The sequence below is a fragment of the Perognathus longimembris genome, chromosome 10, assembly GCF_023159225.1.
Source record: "Perognathus longimembris pacificus isolate PPM17 chromosome 10, ASM2315922v1, whole genome shotgun sequence".
NCBI classification, from domain to species: Eukaryota; Metazoa; Chordata; class Mammalia; order Rodentia; family Heteromyidae; genus Perognathus; species Perognathus longimembris.
In genome coordinates, this window is record NC_063170.1 from 48,500,996 (window position 1) to 48,516,398 (window position 15,403).

Consider the following 15,403-nt stretch of genomic DNA (forward strand, 5'->3'; position numbering starts at 1 on the left):
ATTGAACCTAGGGCTTTATGTATACAAGGCAAGTACTCTTGCCACTAGGCTATATTCCCAGCCCCTCCATGATACTCTTATCTCCAATTAACCACCAGAAAACTGGAAGATGGGGCTATGGTTCAAAGTGGTAGAGCACTAACCTTAAAGCAGAAAGACTGAGGGACAGCTCCCAGGCCCTGAGTTCAAGCTCCTCAGTAGAACACACACACACACACACACACACACACACACACACACACACACACACACACACATTTTGGAGAGTATGTTTGTTATTTCCCCTTCCCCTATGTTGTCTCCTTGCTCTTATAAGCCATCTCACTTACAAACCATCTGTGCTCTGATCCAGGCATCTCCTTCATCCCCCGGGAGGTGGGTGAACACTTGGTCAGCATCAAGAAGAATGGCAACCATGTGGCCAACAGTCCCGTGTCTATTATGGTGGTTCAGTCTGAGATTGGTGATGCACGCCGAGCCAAAGTCTATGGCCGAGGCCTGTCTGAAGGCCGCACTTTTGAAATGTCTGACTTCATCGTGGACACGAGGGATGCAGGTCTGTGGGTGGCTCCAGGCCAAATGCCCAATGCCTATAGGAACCGACTTCTTTTCACTCAGACTGTTGCATCTTCCCCTGTACCAACTCCTCTTTCTCTCTGAGCATCCTTCCTGCTTTAGGTCCTTCTACCTGCATTACCATTTAAGCCTTGTGACCATAAAGAGAGTAATTTTTTTTTAATAGATGAAGAATCCAAAGCTCACAGGGGCTACACCCCACAGACCCTTGTTCTGTTGTCTACATTGCCATCATTAGTCTCAGCTTCCCAGGTCTCCCAAAGAATGTTAGGCCAGCTGGCCAAGATTTTCTTCAGTTGAGAAGTGCTTTCTGGGAGATGAAGCATCCCTTCCTGTCCCTCACTGAGATGATTTGAGTTAAGTTGGGCTTTCCAAAGCTATGCCACCTGCTCTGCCTTCTTGAGTGATGGCCAAATTGGTGAACTTTGGGAATGAGAGCAGTAGAGTTTCTGATCCCAATAGATGGAAGTTTCTGGTTGATTCCTCGTGTTGCTCAGCTCTCTGATTTCCGGCCCTCATCAGATGGAGGCTGTTTAAAAATTCAGCTTCTCTGGTGCTTGGCCCCTGAGTCAGCGCTTGCTGCTCTTGAAGGCATGTGGATTGCATAGGGAACACTCCACGAGACACCAGCAGATGCCCTCAAGGGAAGAGCTTTCTTATCAAAGCCATGTTCTGTAGGTTATTACATTACAGAACTTCTCTGAGCCTTTTGCCTGCTTCTCTGCCCAGACTACAAGTAGGCTCCTTTGTTTCTGCTGTCTGGAAATCTTGAATTCCCAAGGTCAGATGTCCCTTCTGCATTCGTGGATGGAGTTCCTCCATCACAGAGCAGTGCCAGAGCAGTGGGGATCGCTGTGTTGCAGGTTATGGTGGCATCTCCTTGGCAGTGGAAGGCCCCAGCAAGGTGGACATCCAGACAGAGGACCTGGAGGACGGCACCTGCAAGGTCTCCTACTTCCCCACTGTGCCGGGGGTTTACATTGTCTCCACCAAATTCGCCGATGAGCACGTGCCTGGTATGTGTTCCCCTCTGCCCTCTTTCTGGGATGCTTGAGTTTATGTCTGTACCAGGCCATGGCTGCTCACAGGTCCTTGTTGGTCTTGTAGGGAGCCCCTTTACTGTGAAGATTAGTGGGGAGGGAAGAGTCAAGGAGAGCATCACACGGACCAGCCGGGCCCCATCTATGGCCACGGTTGGGAGCATCTGCGATCTGAATCTGAAAATCCCAGGTAGGTTCAGGGGGCTGGGGAGCAATGGGCCTAGAGCATGCTATCCAAGTCAGCTCTGCTGACCTCCCCGTTTCATTTCCAATTATTTTCTTTGATGTGTATTCTCACAGGGGTCTATTAAAAAAAATAAGCCTTTTTTTTTTCTTCTGCTAAGTGAAAGTAGCTTTATTGTGTTACATGGGGTGGGGGGGGGGGGAACATAGATTGCCTGTGGATTTTCTATTGTGTATTTGTGAAATAGAAGAATGTCATTGAGAGACCCTTCCCCGTTCATGCTATTATCTGGAAATATTTAAGAGGTGGTAGTGGCCTTCTAACATTTCCACTTAGTTCTTTGGTTCCTAAACTTAGAACAAGGGCTGTGCTGCAAATCTGGGTGGGCCACTTGGAACCCTTTGGCAAGGAATTGCTCTTCACATGGCCGCAGTGAACAAGCCACTCAGTCTGTCTGAAATTTGGCCCGGGTTCTTCCTATAGGGGATCCTCCCACAAAGAATTCACTGTTGGTGAAAGTTTTGAGGTTGCTTTGCCTCCAGCTGGCACATACTCCAGAGTTGTACGCATTCTACTGACAAGTCGAAGCTTAAATGATCCTTGGTGCCACTATTTTCTGTATTCCTGCCTCCCACCACACTATCTGTTATCTGTTTGCTTTATTATCTTAGAAGATATAGATAATGGACAGACAGACAGACAGACAGACAGATAGATAGATAGATAGATAGATAGATAGATAGATAGATAGATAGATAGATTTTTTTTAAAAATTTGCTGGCTCTACGGCTGGAACTCAGAGCTTGGGTACTGTCCCTTGACTTTTTGTTCAAGGCTGACATTCTACGATTTGAGCTATATCTCTACTTCTAGCTTTTTGCTGCTTAACTGGAGATGAGTCTCATGGATTTTTCTACCTGGACTGGCTACAAACCAAGATCCTCAGCCTCAGAGAAGCTAGGATTACAGATATGAGCCCTCCAGTACTTGGCTTTGCTGGTGGGATTTTATGCAGACCCATCAACATGGAATCACATGTGGATGTGGTAACAATCTCATTATTATAGAGTCAAGGCAATATCACCTTAAAAGAGCTGTTTGGATCATGTGTGATGACAAAAGGTTCATTGCCCCACGGTGGAGGGAGCACCGATGTCCAGGAGCTACGTTGCTGACTGGTACATTTCAGATGTGACTACAGCCTGAGGGACTCTCTTCCAGAAACATCCATGCCTGTTTGTCCCTACTCTCCAGCATTGGGCACAACTTTTCATTCTCCCTTTGGCCAATGTGATGGGAAAATGTTAAACATCATTTTCAATTTCATTTTTGGGATTAGTAACAATGTGGACATGTTATTCATTTTTCCAATGTCCAGTTTACTTGTTTCTTTGCAGTGTCTACATGTGTCCTTTATCTTAAGCCTCTTCTGGCTTGCCACTGTTTGGTTACTCTTTTTTAGTTACTTGGCTTCAGATAACTCTAGGAGAGATTTCCCCTTTACTCTGTACCTGGACCTCTGTCATCAGTTAGAAGGGTGGACAGCTCACCAGCTCCCAGATGTCCTTAGCTTGCCAGGCTATGTGGCGTGTATCAGTCAGTTTGGGCTGCTATAAGAAAGTAATATAAACAGAGCAACAACCAATAGCCCCTTATGTATCACAGTTGGGGAGGCCGGGGTGGGGGTGGGGCCTGGGTGGGACAGCATGATCCGGCTCTGGTGATGCCCCCTTTCAGGCTGCAGATGGCAACTTGTACGTTTGCATGGACAGCAGAAAGGAGCAAGCTCTCTATACTCTTTTGAGGGCACTAATCTCATCATGAGGTACTGCTTACATAATGTTGTGTAAGCCCAAGAGTTCTCTTAATGCCCCATCTCTTACAACTTTCACACTGGGACTTAGTGTTCAACGTAAGAATTTTGAAGGGACACACACATTTGGTCCTCAGGATGGAGTGACCTCTCTTTAACCATTTCTGCCTTTCTCTGTCCTCAGGGCTCAGTCTCGAGCTTCTCAGTTCAGACCCTGTAGGGCTGCAGCCTGCAGTTTCGTACAGGCTCTAGGTGATGGCAAAGCCCAGTGCCACCAGGCCTTCTCCAGGTCACTACAGGCACAGTTGTTGGCATGATGCGAGCAGCTGGTAGCATAGCCATGGTCTGGGCTCCTGTGCTGGTGGCCCAAGGCACTGCTTTTCTGAGAGTGTGGTCTTGCTCATGCATGGTTTCCCCTTTGCCATTGCGACTGACATGTGTTCGCCTTTGTCACGAAATGCATCTTGTTGCCTGAAAGAAACGCCTGAGTCTCAGAATGATACAGGACAGAGACTCTTGTGCTTTCTACCCTTGCATACCTAGACAGAAGAGTCTGTCTAAGCATGGCAGATGGCCTTGTCACCTTTGTCCTGGAAATGCCTGGACTACTGTGGGTTTTGTTACAGGCTGTAATCGCCAGTTCTGGGCTGCCAGTTCAGCTGCAATCAGGAAGGGCTATAGAAATTCTCAGTGGGGTGAGAAGTGTCAGAGCCTTCAGAAGGCCATCGGCACTGGGCAGCCTTGAAACACCCTGCCTGTCCACACTGTCACCTGCCCCAAGGGAAGGGAACCCGAGCTCTCCACCTCCACCAAGCTGCATCCGCCTCACCCTCGGCTGCTTGGCCTGCATGTCCTGGGCCCTGCTTCAGGCCCCCGCCCTAACCTTTCCGTTTTCTCCCAACCTCCCATTCCCTTTCAGAAATCAACAGCAGTGACATGTCTGCCCACGTCACCAGCCCTTCTGGCCGTGTGACTGAGGCAGAGATTGTGCCCGTGGGGAAGAACTCACACTGTGTCCGATTCGTGCCCCAGGAGATGGGCGTTCACACAGTCAGCGTCAAGTACCGTGGGCAGCACGTGACAGGCAGCCCCTTTCAGTTCACTGTGGGGCCCCTTGGTGAAGGAGGTGCCCACAAGGTACGCGCAGGAGGCCCTGGCCTGGAGAGAGGAGAAGCAGGAGTCCCTGGTGAGTGTCCCGCAGGTTCTCACTGGAGAAGATGGAGCTGAGTCTAGTGCTCTGGGCACCCGCATCCCTCTGCCCTGCTCTACAGAAAAGACTTGGCATTGGCATTGGCAAGGGGCCATTTCTCATCAGTGACTTCTGTGGCTAAGTTTGGGAATCCTCACTTACCCAAAGCTAAACAAGCTTACAGGGAGGGAGTTCTTGGAGCCTGTAACTCATTAATGTGTATCTGAGTCTCTTAAGGGAAAGCAGAGCAATGGCTGCTTCTAGAGCATCTTGAAAGAATGTGCTAGAATGCTGTAAAACCAATTTGCAAGGGTGCCTTGCCATGGTGGCTGCTGGTGGTTAGGTCTGTGGTGAATTACCTGGGCATTCTGATTTCTCTTCTGGCTTGGTCTGGGTGTGTTCCAAAGGTGCCAGAATCCCATGAACTTGTAACCTTATGGTGCTAAAGAAGTCACAGTGATGGCTCTTGCTTGGGTCCTGCTTGGGGTTCAAGGAAGAAGAAAGTGCTGGCAAGGGTCTGAACCTGGCATTGCAGGGCTTGGGCAAGAAGAGGTGCAGGGCCTCTCCTGGGCGAGCTCACTACTAACCGGGTGTTTCTTTGCTCTCAGCTGAGTTCAGCATCTGGACCAGGGAAGCAGGCGCTGGGGGCCTCTCCATTGCTGTTGAGGGTCCCAGTAAGGCCGAGATTACATTTGATGACCATAAAAACGGGTCATGCGGTGTGTCTTATATTGCCCAAGAACCTGGTATGTACTCAAGGCTCAATTGAGGACATTTTCAGTGTTTAGAAATTGTCAGGACATTTTCTGTGTTTAGAAATTGTCAGGGTTCAAAGAACAAAAATCCAACAAGCTAGCTAAAGTAGCTGAGGCATGTGTAGGGAGAGGGGGCATGTGGAAGAACCTTCTAGAAAACCAATGGCAATAAACAGTTGGATCTTAAAGGGCCAGGAATTGCTTATTCTTATCATCATCTCTTGTCTTTGACCTCTTTACTATTTTTTTCTTTTTATTTATTTTAGTTGTGTGTGTGTGTGCATGTGCACGCACATGTAGGACTTGGAACTCAAGGCCCTGGTGCTGTTCTTTAGCTTTTTTTTGCTCAAGGCTAGTGCTCTACCACTTGAACCATATCTCCACTTGTGGCTTTTTCAGTGATTAATTGGAGATAGGAGTCTCACAGATCTTCCTGCCCAGATTGGCTTGGAACTGCAACCCTCAGATCTGAGGATACTGTGTCCTTCCATTGAGTTGCTTTTCTGTCCACTGGCCAGCCACCCCCCCCCCCCCCCCCCCCGTCCCGTGGCTGTGGCCTGTTTGGTTGTCCTGAGGGCAGACTCAGTATCTGTGCTCCTTGGAGCCAGAATTCTTCACCTTTTTTCTGTGCCAAAAACCCTCTTGGCATCTAATAGTAACACCTATGAGGACTATTTTCAGGCAGTGTTTTGGAACACACAGAAATCCAATGCATCTGATTATAAAATAAGCCCATTGTATTAAGATACATGTATACGGCTTATGTTAAAGTATTGTTATTTGTAGTTACCAAATATGCAAAATAGCAATGTTGGCATGCTTTTTTAAAAACATTTTTAAATTTGAGTCTGTACTGGGCCTATGTTCTGTCCTTTCTCTTTTTCACTCAAGGCTGGCACTCTACCATATGAGCCACAGCTCCACTTTCTGGGTTTTGGTTTGGGTGTTTTGATTGTTTGTTTTAAGGAGGCAAGAGTCTCATGGACTTTCCTGTCTGAGGGGCTGGTTTAGAACCATGATCCTCACATCTCACCCTCCTGAGTAGCTAGGAGTACAGGCATGAGCCACTGGTTCACATGAATACATTAAATCATGAGATTTGGTGACAGTATACTGGCGATCTTAAGTTCAAGTAGCAGAGTATAAATGCTACCTATAAAAGTGAAAATAGTATAAAAGTAAGAGCAAGAGACATCAGTTGAGTAATGAGTACCTGTCTAGCAAATACAAGGCCACTGAATTCAAACCCCAGAACATCCAAGAAAAAACAAAAGGTATGAAAATAACTGTTTTTAACTGGTGAGGAAAGTCACAGGGATTTCTCCAGAGCAATTATTCCTTATTGCTATTTTTAAAGAAAGGAAATGTTAAGTTTCAAATGAAATTAGTGAAAAATAAAAGATGTGTGTCTCTTCCTTGCCCTCTTCGTGTGTGTGTGTGTGTGTGTGTGTGTGTACCCTTTGGGGACCCTGTGAAATCAGTTAAGAATCCCTGCCATTGGTCAGCTAAGAATGTCATGTTTCTGTCCTAATCAGTAGGCCCTTTTCGTTTTTTTTTTTGTTTTGTTTTTGGTACTAGTACTGGGGGGCTTGAACTCAGAATCTCACTCAGTAGCTCAGCTGGTACTCTCCCACTGAACCACAGCTTCAGTTTCAACTTTTTGCTGGTTGATTGGAGATAAGTCTTCCGCCTCTGTCTGTTTGGGCTGGCTTTAAACTTTGTTCCTCAGATCTGAACCTCCTAAGTAGCTAGGATGCTAGACCCAGTGCCTGGCTCAGTGGCCCCTCTTCCCACCCAGCAGCTGTGGTCTTGAAGAGGGCTAATCTCTGAAACGAAGAGTGAGAGGCCATGCTGGAATCACTTTTCCAGAATGTCTGAAATAACAGGGCTTTCTTGTCCCAACAGGTAACTACGAGGTGTCTATCAAGTTCAACGATGAGCACATCCCTGAAAGCCCCTACCTGGTGCCCATCATTGCCCCCTCTGATGATGCCCGACGCCTCACTGTTATGAGCCTTCAGGTGAGACGCAAGGAAGCATCTATGTCCTTGGCCGCACGCTGACCAGTGAGACCCCTGCACTCCTGAGGCCACTTCAATCCCTTTCGGGTGCCCGCGCCCTGGCTACCTTGTGACTTCAGGTGTTGCCAGCTGTAGGAGAACATTCTAATGGCAGGGTCACCTCTCTACATCCTTAGGGCAGAAGACAGTTGGAACCAGTAAAAACAGACACATTCAATACACCTCACTGTGGCCAAGTTTGCTTTTAAATATTTATTCAAGAGAAAACAAAGGAAGCCTGTTAATCATTGGTGAAGGGATAAGGAGAGCTTTCAAAACAGAACAGACAAAACTGAACAGTCCAGTCACTTTAGCCTGCTCTGGTTGGCTTTATTTTCTACAGGGAAGTTTACTGCAATTTATTTATGAGGATGATTGATAGTCAATGTGCAAGTAACTGTGCCAAGGCTACTTCAGTGGATCCTTGCAGCAGCTGGCTGAGTGAACTCTCTTCACCTCATCTTAAAGATGGTATAAGCCAGGTGCTGCTAGCTCACGCCTGTAATCCTAGCTACCCAGGAGGCTGAGATCTGAGGACCACAGTTCAAAGCAAGCCCAAGCAAGAAAGTCCATGAGACCTATCTCCAATTAACCACCAAAAAGCTGGAAGTAGAGCTGTGGCTCAAGTGGTAGAGCACTATGAGCACAAAAGCTCAGGGAGAGCACCCAGGCCCTGAGTTCAAGTCCCAGGACTGGCACACACACACAAAATAAAAGATGCTGCAAAGATTCATGGAAGTTGGGAAGCAGTTAGGGAGGTGTCTGTGGTGCTATTGACTACAGCTACAACCTCAGCCTCTCCCAACCACCACTCCCATCACTTAGTGCAAGGTGGCCTTGGCACCCCAGCCAAACCAAAAGGTCTGGGGAAGGAATGTTTTTGCATCTTTTGCTCAGAAAATTTAAAAAAAAAATCATTTGTCCAAATCAGGAGAAGCATTTGGGTTGTTGAATAACACCAGAATCCCAACGTAGAATTTTTTTTCCTTGAGGGGCTTTCTAAATCGCCTTTAGCTGTCTCCAGCTCTGGATCTGAGTCGAATCTTAGACTCTTAGATTGGTGAGATCTACTTTCATCTGCTTGGGGTTCACATGTTGAGGTCCCAACTTAGTCGGTTGGTGTAGGGAAAAAACCAGAATCCCAGCCCACAGATTGAAGAGGCCTCATCCGGAGAACCAGGGTCCTGGCTGGTCACTGTGGTAGAGATGTTTTTCTTGTGTTTCATTTAAAGGCTTTCTAACAGAAGTTTCTTTTGTGGCCAACTTGCCTAAATCCTGTGGAGGGAAATAAACCCAGCATTTGTTGAGGGCAAAGAGCTGCCTTCACGCATCTCGAAGATTTCTTAAGGATCTTCAGAGGCGTTTATCTCCCTCTTGAGGATTTAGTGGCAAGCGGATTCAGGTAACAAATGATTCTGTCCCAAAAGGATCTGGTTTGGAGAAAACACCTCCAGAAAGCTTTTCTGTAGTCTTTGCATCACAGTTCGGCCATAAATATTTAAGTAAGTATGCAGTGGGCCGTATTTCATGCATTTGTATCCAGTTGCTACAGCAAAATGGGCCTGCAGGTCTGCCTGGTCCCTGTTCTGACTGGGTCATTTGACGCTGACGGATGTGTGAATTATTTATCAGAGCCTCTGTGGAGGCTTGAGCAGCAACATCTGGTGTAAGTTAAACAAGAGAGGCATGCATGGCGAGCTTGCTTTTGAGACTTTGTAGAATATTGGGGTTGACTGATGCCTTATCAGTGATAGAGTGGAATAGGAAAATCCGGTCATCAAAGAATCGTTAATTTTGTGTTCTGACCTGCTCAGAATCTAACCTGTAGGCAGCTTGTCCCAACAAAATTCTACAGCAATGGAAGTCACTATCATATGGTAGTGGTCCCTAGCCGATATGGCTACAGAATACTTGATTTTTGACTAGAGGAACTACATGTTTTGTTTATATGTGACTAGTGGCACTCACTTGGGCAGCACAACTTTAGAGCTGTATGGTTAAGATGTAGTCCTTGGACCTGCATACTTAGTATGGGTCAGATCCTGCATTTTATTAACAAGATCCTCAGGTAGCTCAAGTAGTAGAGCTTCTGCCTAGCAAGCAGAAGGACTTGAGTTCAAGTCCCACTGCCTGACAAACCTGATTGTCATCTTTGTCCCTACATTCTCCATCCCCTCCTCCAAGAACATAACCTTTCTACAGCAAAGTACAGAAGTGAAACTGACCTCGGGAAAAGCAGAAGCTCCATTTCTTCGCTTTGAAATGAGAACAGGCATATCAAAAAGCATATTAATTCTTGACTTTTTATGATCTGTGCTATGGGCTGAGTGTTGCACTTGCAAAATTCCTTTGTTCTCTGAGATAGATTCAGTTATGACATCCATTTTACAGATGTGGAAACTGAGACTCAGAGATTCAACAGCTTAGGTTTTTGTGTGTGTCTGTGCTGATACTGGGTCTAGAACTCAGGGCCTTGCCCTCTGGGTTGTCTCACTTGGCTTTTCGCTCAAGGTTGATGCTCTCCCATTTGAGCCACCCCTCTATTTGTGACTTTTTGCTGCCCAAATTAGAGATGAATCTGTCATAGATTTGTATGGCAGGGCTGGGTTTGCACTGGGATCCTCAGATCTCAGCTTCCTGAGTAGCTAGGATTACAGAAGTGACCCACAGCTCCTAGCAATAACTTAGTTTTATCTGTAGGAAGCAATAGTAAACCAAGATCCAGCCTTGCATGTAAAGCCTGTTACATTTGACATTTTGTCCATTCCTATCCTTGAGATTGGACAACAGTAATGTATATGTTAATGAGTTCTCATCCCTGTCTACAGCACCTCATAAAATGGGCTCCTAGTTTTTTACCTGGTTTTTCTAGCCTGCATGGAGCTTATTTGAGAGGCTGTAATCAGACTATAATCCTCTTGACTTGCGTGTCTCTTTATAGCCTGAGTCATGATGGTTTGAATATACAATAGCAGATGGGTGTTTCTGCATAGACATATACATATTTTATATTGGAAATGTGCAATGTGGCCTCCTTGGTTCTCAGATGTTATATGGGGTACTATTGTAGGCCTATTTGCATAAGCACTGACACCCAAACTCCCAGGCCCTGTCAGTGTATGGCACTAGACAGGAGCACCAAGCACCATAACCTGTCTAATACATTGAATTCTCAGGAATCAGGATTAAAAGTGAACCAGCCAGCATCCTTTGCTATAAGGTTGAATGGCGCAAAAGGCAAGATTGATGCAAAGGTGCATAGCCCCTCGGGAGCTGTGGAAGAATGCCACGTGTCCGAGCTGGAGCCAGGTAAGCATGGGCTGGTGTGGGGGTGCCTGCAGCTGTGCCTCCCAGGGGAGGTGGCAGCGCGCTCACGGCTGCCAATGAACTTGCTGCCACACATTGTTTATAAATGAGGAGAAAGAGGTTTGCTGGGAACATGGAACCTCTGAACTTGGACAAGCAATGCTGCTCCTCCTTTAATTTCTGCCTTACTCTCTCTTACTTTGCCCTTTTACATACATTCATCGCTCTATTTGTCTCGGGTTTTTATTTCATTATTGACTTTATGACATAATGAAGGACATTTTGATCTTACCTTACATACACTGAGAAAAAGGCAAGTTGTTCACCTGTAAAAATAGAATCTAGAGCCTGGCGCTGGCGGCTCACAACAGTAATCCTAGCTACTCAGAAGGCTGAGATCTGAGGATCAAGGTTTGAAGCCAGCCCAAGCTGGAAAGCCCACGAGACTCCTGTCTCCTAATGAACCACCAGAAAACTGAAAGTGGTGCTCTGGCTCAAAGTGGTCAAACACTAGCCTTGAGCAAAAAGAGTTCAGGGACAGTGCCCAGGCCCCAAGTTCAAGTCCCACAACCAACACAAAAAAAAAAAAGAGAGAGAATCTAGATTTTTTTTTCCTGGTGTTTCATTGGAGATGAGAAGCAGATGGGGAATATGTCAGAGAAAGGCGTTGCCTTGGTGAGGTCAGGAGGACTTCTCAGAGGACTCAGCAGTAAGTGAAGTTGGTATCTGTATCCTCAGGTGGTATTTGAATCTCATTTTAAGATCACCAGTGTTCCACAATTTGAGTTTTAAATTATAGAATGCCCAACTTGAACCAATTAAACTGAATAGGCCTAGTAATTCATAGGACTAGAAAGTTCAGGGCCTGTGTGGCTTTTTAGCAGTGATTTGATTTGGTCATTCACTTTAGAGCATTCAGTTTGCCAAGACCTTTACTCTTTCTTTTGCTTTGTGGGCCTTAGTCTGAGGCTGGCCTTCCTCTTGGTGGCAATATAGCTGCCGTAGCACCTGATATTCCATCTACAGACCAGACTCATCAAGAGAAGTTCTCTTCTGGGACACTTTCCCCAGAAGTCTTGAGAGAGGTGCATCCCATTTCAATGAACTTGGACCCATTCCAGAGCCACTTCCTATGGCTCAGAAAATGCCATACACTGATTTAGGCTTAGGGAAGCAGAGATTTTCCCCCATCTGATGTCCAGGAACCTAGGTGTTGGGGTGGGCTCCACCTTCCTGAAGCACATTGGCTTTAAGAGTGGGGTCAGCTTAGGGGGGGAGGGCAGTATTGAGGGTGATTTTGTCTCTGTGGAGAGAACCTGAGGAGAAGGTTTGAGTCCCAGGTTCTGAAGGAGCCAGGGAGGGGCTGAGAAGCGGGAGGGCTCTGCACCCTAGGCTGGCATGGTCACAGGGTGACTGGGGCACGAGCGGCCAAGGTGCCCGCTTCCTTGTGAGCCAGAACACACTGCTCAAGAGCCCGGCCGCTGCCTTGCAGAACAGTTGCTCGCATTGAGCTTGGGAAAGGCAGTCAAGTGCCAGCTGGAACCATTTTGTTCCCCTTCAAGTTTCCAAAGAGGGAAATGTTGTGAGAAGCGAGCTCTTCATAAAGAGAGTTCTGAGGCCCTGGGGAAGAGTGGGAAACTGAATGTGAGATGTGAGTAGGGACACACAGCGAAGCCCAGCTGGGGTCTTCGGTGCCAGGCTCAGGTTGGCCCATGATCCTCTGTCCTCACCTCACTCCGTGCTGTGCGTTGGCCTGGTTTCACCCTGTGCCTCTGCTCCTTCTCCTAGATAAGTATGCCGTGCGCTTCATCCCCCACGAGAACGGCGTCCACACCATTGATGTCAAGTTCAATGGGAGCCACGTGGTCGGAAGCCCCTTCAAAGTGCGCGTCGGGGAGCCCGGACAAGCAGGGAATCCTGCCCTGGTGTCTGCCTACGGCGCAGGCCTCGAGGGGGGCACCACAGGTAACAGCGCGGCCCACCATCCTCACCTGAGCCGGCTCCTCGGCAGAGCCAGGCGGAGGCCTCTCCTAACCACAGATGGGAGATGAGGTTTAACAACCCTGATACATAAATCCAGAGCGAGGACCTGGAGGCCAGGACTGTGTGCTGGGGCCTCATGCCTTCCTTCCCCAACTCCCTCCACCCTTGGGGCTAGAGGTGGCCCAGTGGCATTTGTTCTGTGAGCTTTCTTTGCCTGCACAGAATTCACAATACATCTTGCAGGCTTCCTAGGAGCTTTCTTCCTCTTCTTCCTCTTCCTCTTCCTCTTCCTCTTCCTCTTCCTCTTCTTCCTCCTCCTCCTCTTCCTCCTCCTCCTCCTCCTCCTCCTCCTCCTCCTCCTCCTCCTCCTCCTCCTCCTCCTCCTCCTCCTCCTCCTCCTCCCTTCCTCCTTCCCTCCCTCCCTCCCACAAACCATCAAAGACCTCTCCTAGCTGTCTCCTCTTCCTTGTGCTCTCTGCTCCCCACAGAGAACAGGCTGGAGTGATCCACAATTCCTCTCCAAGCTTGGCTCCAATCTTCGCCCCTCTGACTGGGAAGACACAGACAGGGGAGCGGTAGGTCCCTGCAGCCCAGGACTCCTTCCTTTACATGTTACACGGCTCCTTTCCCTCTGCCTGCTTCCCATCTGTCTTTGTGGCCTGGTTGGCCAGCTGGGGGCTCCACTGGCAGACAGACACTCAAAGGGAGGGCTTGGGTTTTGCAGAGGTCTTCTCATTGCATCAGTGGGGCAGGATGCAGCTTGCTGTTTTTGAGTGGACCTCGTAAGGGACTTTCCATGTCCGAGCCCAAGTTCTACCCTTTCCCTGGCTGCTGTGAGTCTGCATACCTTGAATCTAAAGCTGACGGTGGAGTCAGCTAGGGACAGGCACCACTGAGGTCCGCCGCGTCTGTTTTGGAAGATGCTAAGGTGGGAGCTTGGCATCTTGCAGGGCAAGTCCCAGCGTGGACCTGGCTCGCATTTGGTCTTCCTTGAGCCTCTCTTTGGGAGCTGCCTCACACCTGCATGCCCCCTTTTAGCCTGCGCCCTGCCACAGGTGGCATGGAGCAGACCACATGTGCCGTGGTCACCTGGCATCCAGCTCTAGAGAGCCGGTGTCCTGGCAGCTAGTGAGCCCAGCTTCAGGAGTGACTGGCCAGCTGCCAGGGAGTCTGGCCAAAGCAGCGGCCTTGGAGAACCCCACCCTCTGGAGGAGAAGGGTGACATGGGTGCTGCCAGCCTTCCCAGGTGCATCCACATTGGCTTCCTCCCATACTGGCCCAGCCACTGTCCCCTTGGCGGGGTGGGGGGAGGGCTTGGGTAATGACCACTGTACAAATGGGGAGAATGAGGCACAGAGGCCAGTCACTCAGCTAAGAGAGAGCCAGGGATCAGGCAGGGCCATGCATCACCTTGAAGCTTGAGTCTTAGTCTCTGAGCTTCACCCCTTTCCTAAGCAGTTGCTTGCCCCAGTGTACCCCCGCCTGCTTTGTGGGGTGTGCCAACCCAGGGCACCTGTCCCAGATGCTTATAGTGGTTTCTGGGGTGCAGGGGAGACCTGGGGTCCATCAAGGGCTTGATGGGGTTCTGGCAGTGTAGCAAGTCTCCATCCCTGCCCCAGAGGTGGTCTTGGGGTCTCCCAGGTTGGCCAGAGCCATGTGACCCCCTGCAGGCAGGTGCTGGTCCAGCCCTTCTCCAGTCTATTTCTCTCCACTGCCTAGGGAAGCCTGCACACCTCCAGAGCTTGGGTTTGTGTGCAGCAAGTACTGTTCTTGCTGGAGCTCTCGGCCATTTCAGCCCTGTGTAAATATTGCTCTTGTCAGGGGCAGGGCGCTGTGTTTTTCTAGCCCTCCTGCTCCCAGGCTTTTTTCCCAACTCTCCATCCAGAGATGACACAGCTGCAGCCCGAATGCAATGCGCAGGGATCGGCTTGGCCCCCGGAGGGCTGGCAGCCTGACCTTTGCAAATGGCCTTGTATTTTTCTGGGTGGGTTTGCTGTATCTCTTGGCCCCAGCTTTGGTGCCTTCTGCAGATCTGGAAGCAGAGAATGTGGAGAATTCAAGGCAGGACTGCCCCAGGGGTGGAGGGCAGGAGTTAGACCTGGGAGTTCCAGACAATTTGGAGCAGCCTTGGGAGGCGAAGACTGCCATGCTTTAGGATGATGGGTTGAGCTTCAAGCTGGGTTTTCTCTCTCCTGTCTTCTTAGCTCTATGTTGGACACTTATATCTAAGTCCTGTTTGTGCTGAGCCTAGCTGTATGGTGGTGGAGGACTTAGTTGGCCTCTCTGTCTCCACTTCCTTTTCTATAATATGAGAGTAATTGGCTTGTTTGGAGCATGAAAGGAGGTGACCACCAGGTAGCTCTCATCCTGTAATACCCCATTTCATTCCATGAACCTGGTCTCAGCCCCTCCAGGCTATCACAGTCACAATGAATTGATTTTAACCAGGAATGAAGCCACTTGTTCAAGAGGGCAGAGTGTCTTTCTACTGTAGCCT

The 15,403-nt window shown here is 48.6% G+C and overlaps 1 protein-coding gene across 5 annotated transcripts in view; it reads left to right on the top strand.

Annotated features, from left to right (window-relative positions):
* Flnb (filamin B) overlaps positions 1–15,403 on the top strand; it is a 151,545-nt gene that overhangs the window by 131,182 nt on the left and 4,960 nt on the right. For all 5 annotated transcript variants that reach the window (XM_048356033.1, XM_048356029.1, XM_048356032.1 and 2 more), the window contains 8 exons: positions 353–556; positions 1,440–1,592; positions 1,684–1,806; positions 4,533–4,799; positions 5,411–5,548; positions 7,463–7,578; positions 10,794–10,926; positions 12,712–12,888. In XM_048356033.1, the coding sequence (XP_048211990.1) occupies positions 353–556; positions 1,440–1,592; positions 1,684–1,806; positions 4,533–4,799; positions 5,411–5,548; positions 7,463–7,578; positions 10,794–10,926; positions 12,712–12,888 (1,311 nt within the window). The remainder of the gene's footprint in view (positions 1–352; positions 557–1,439; positions 1,593–1,683; positions 1,807–4,532; positions 4,800–5,410; positions 5,549–7,462; positions 7,579–10,793; positions 10,927–12,711; positions 12,889–15,403) is intronic.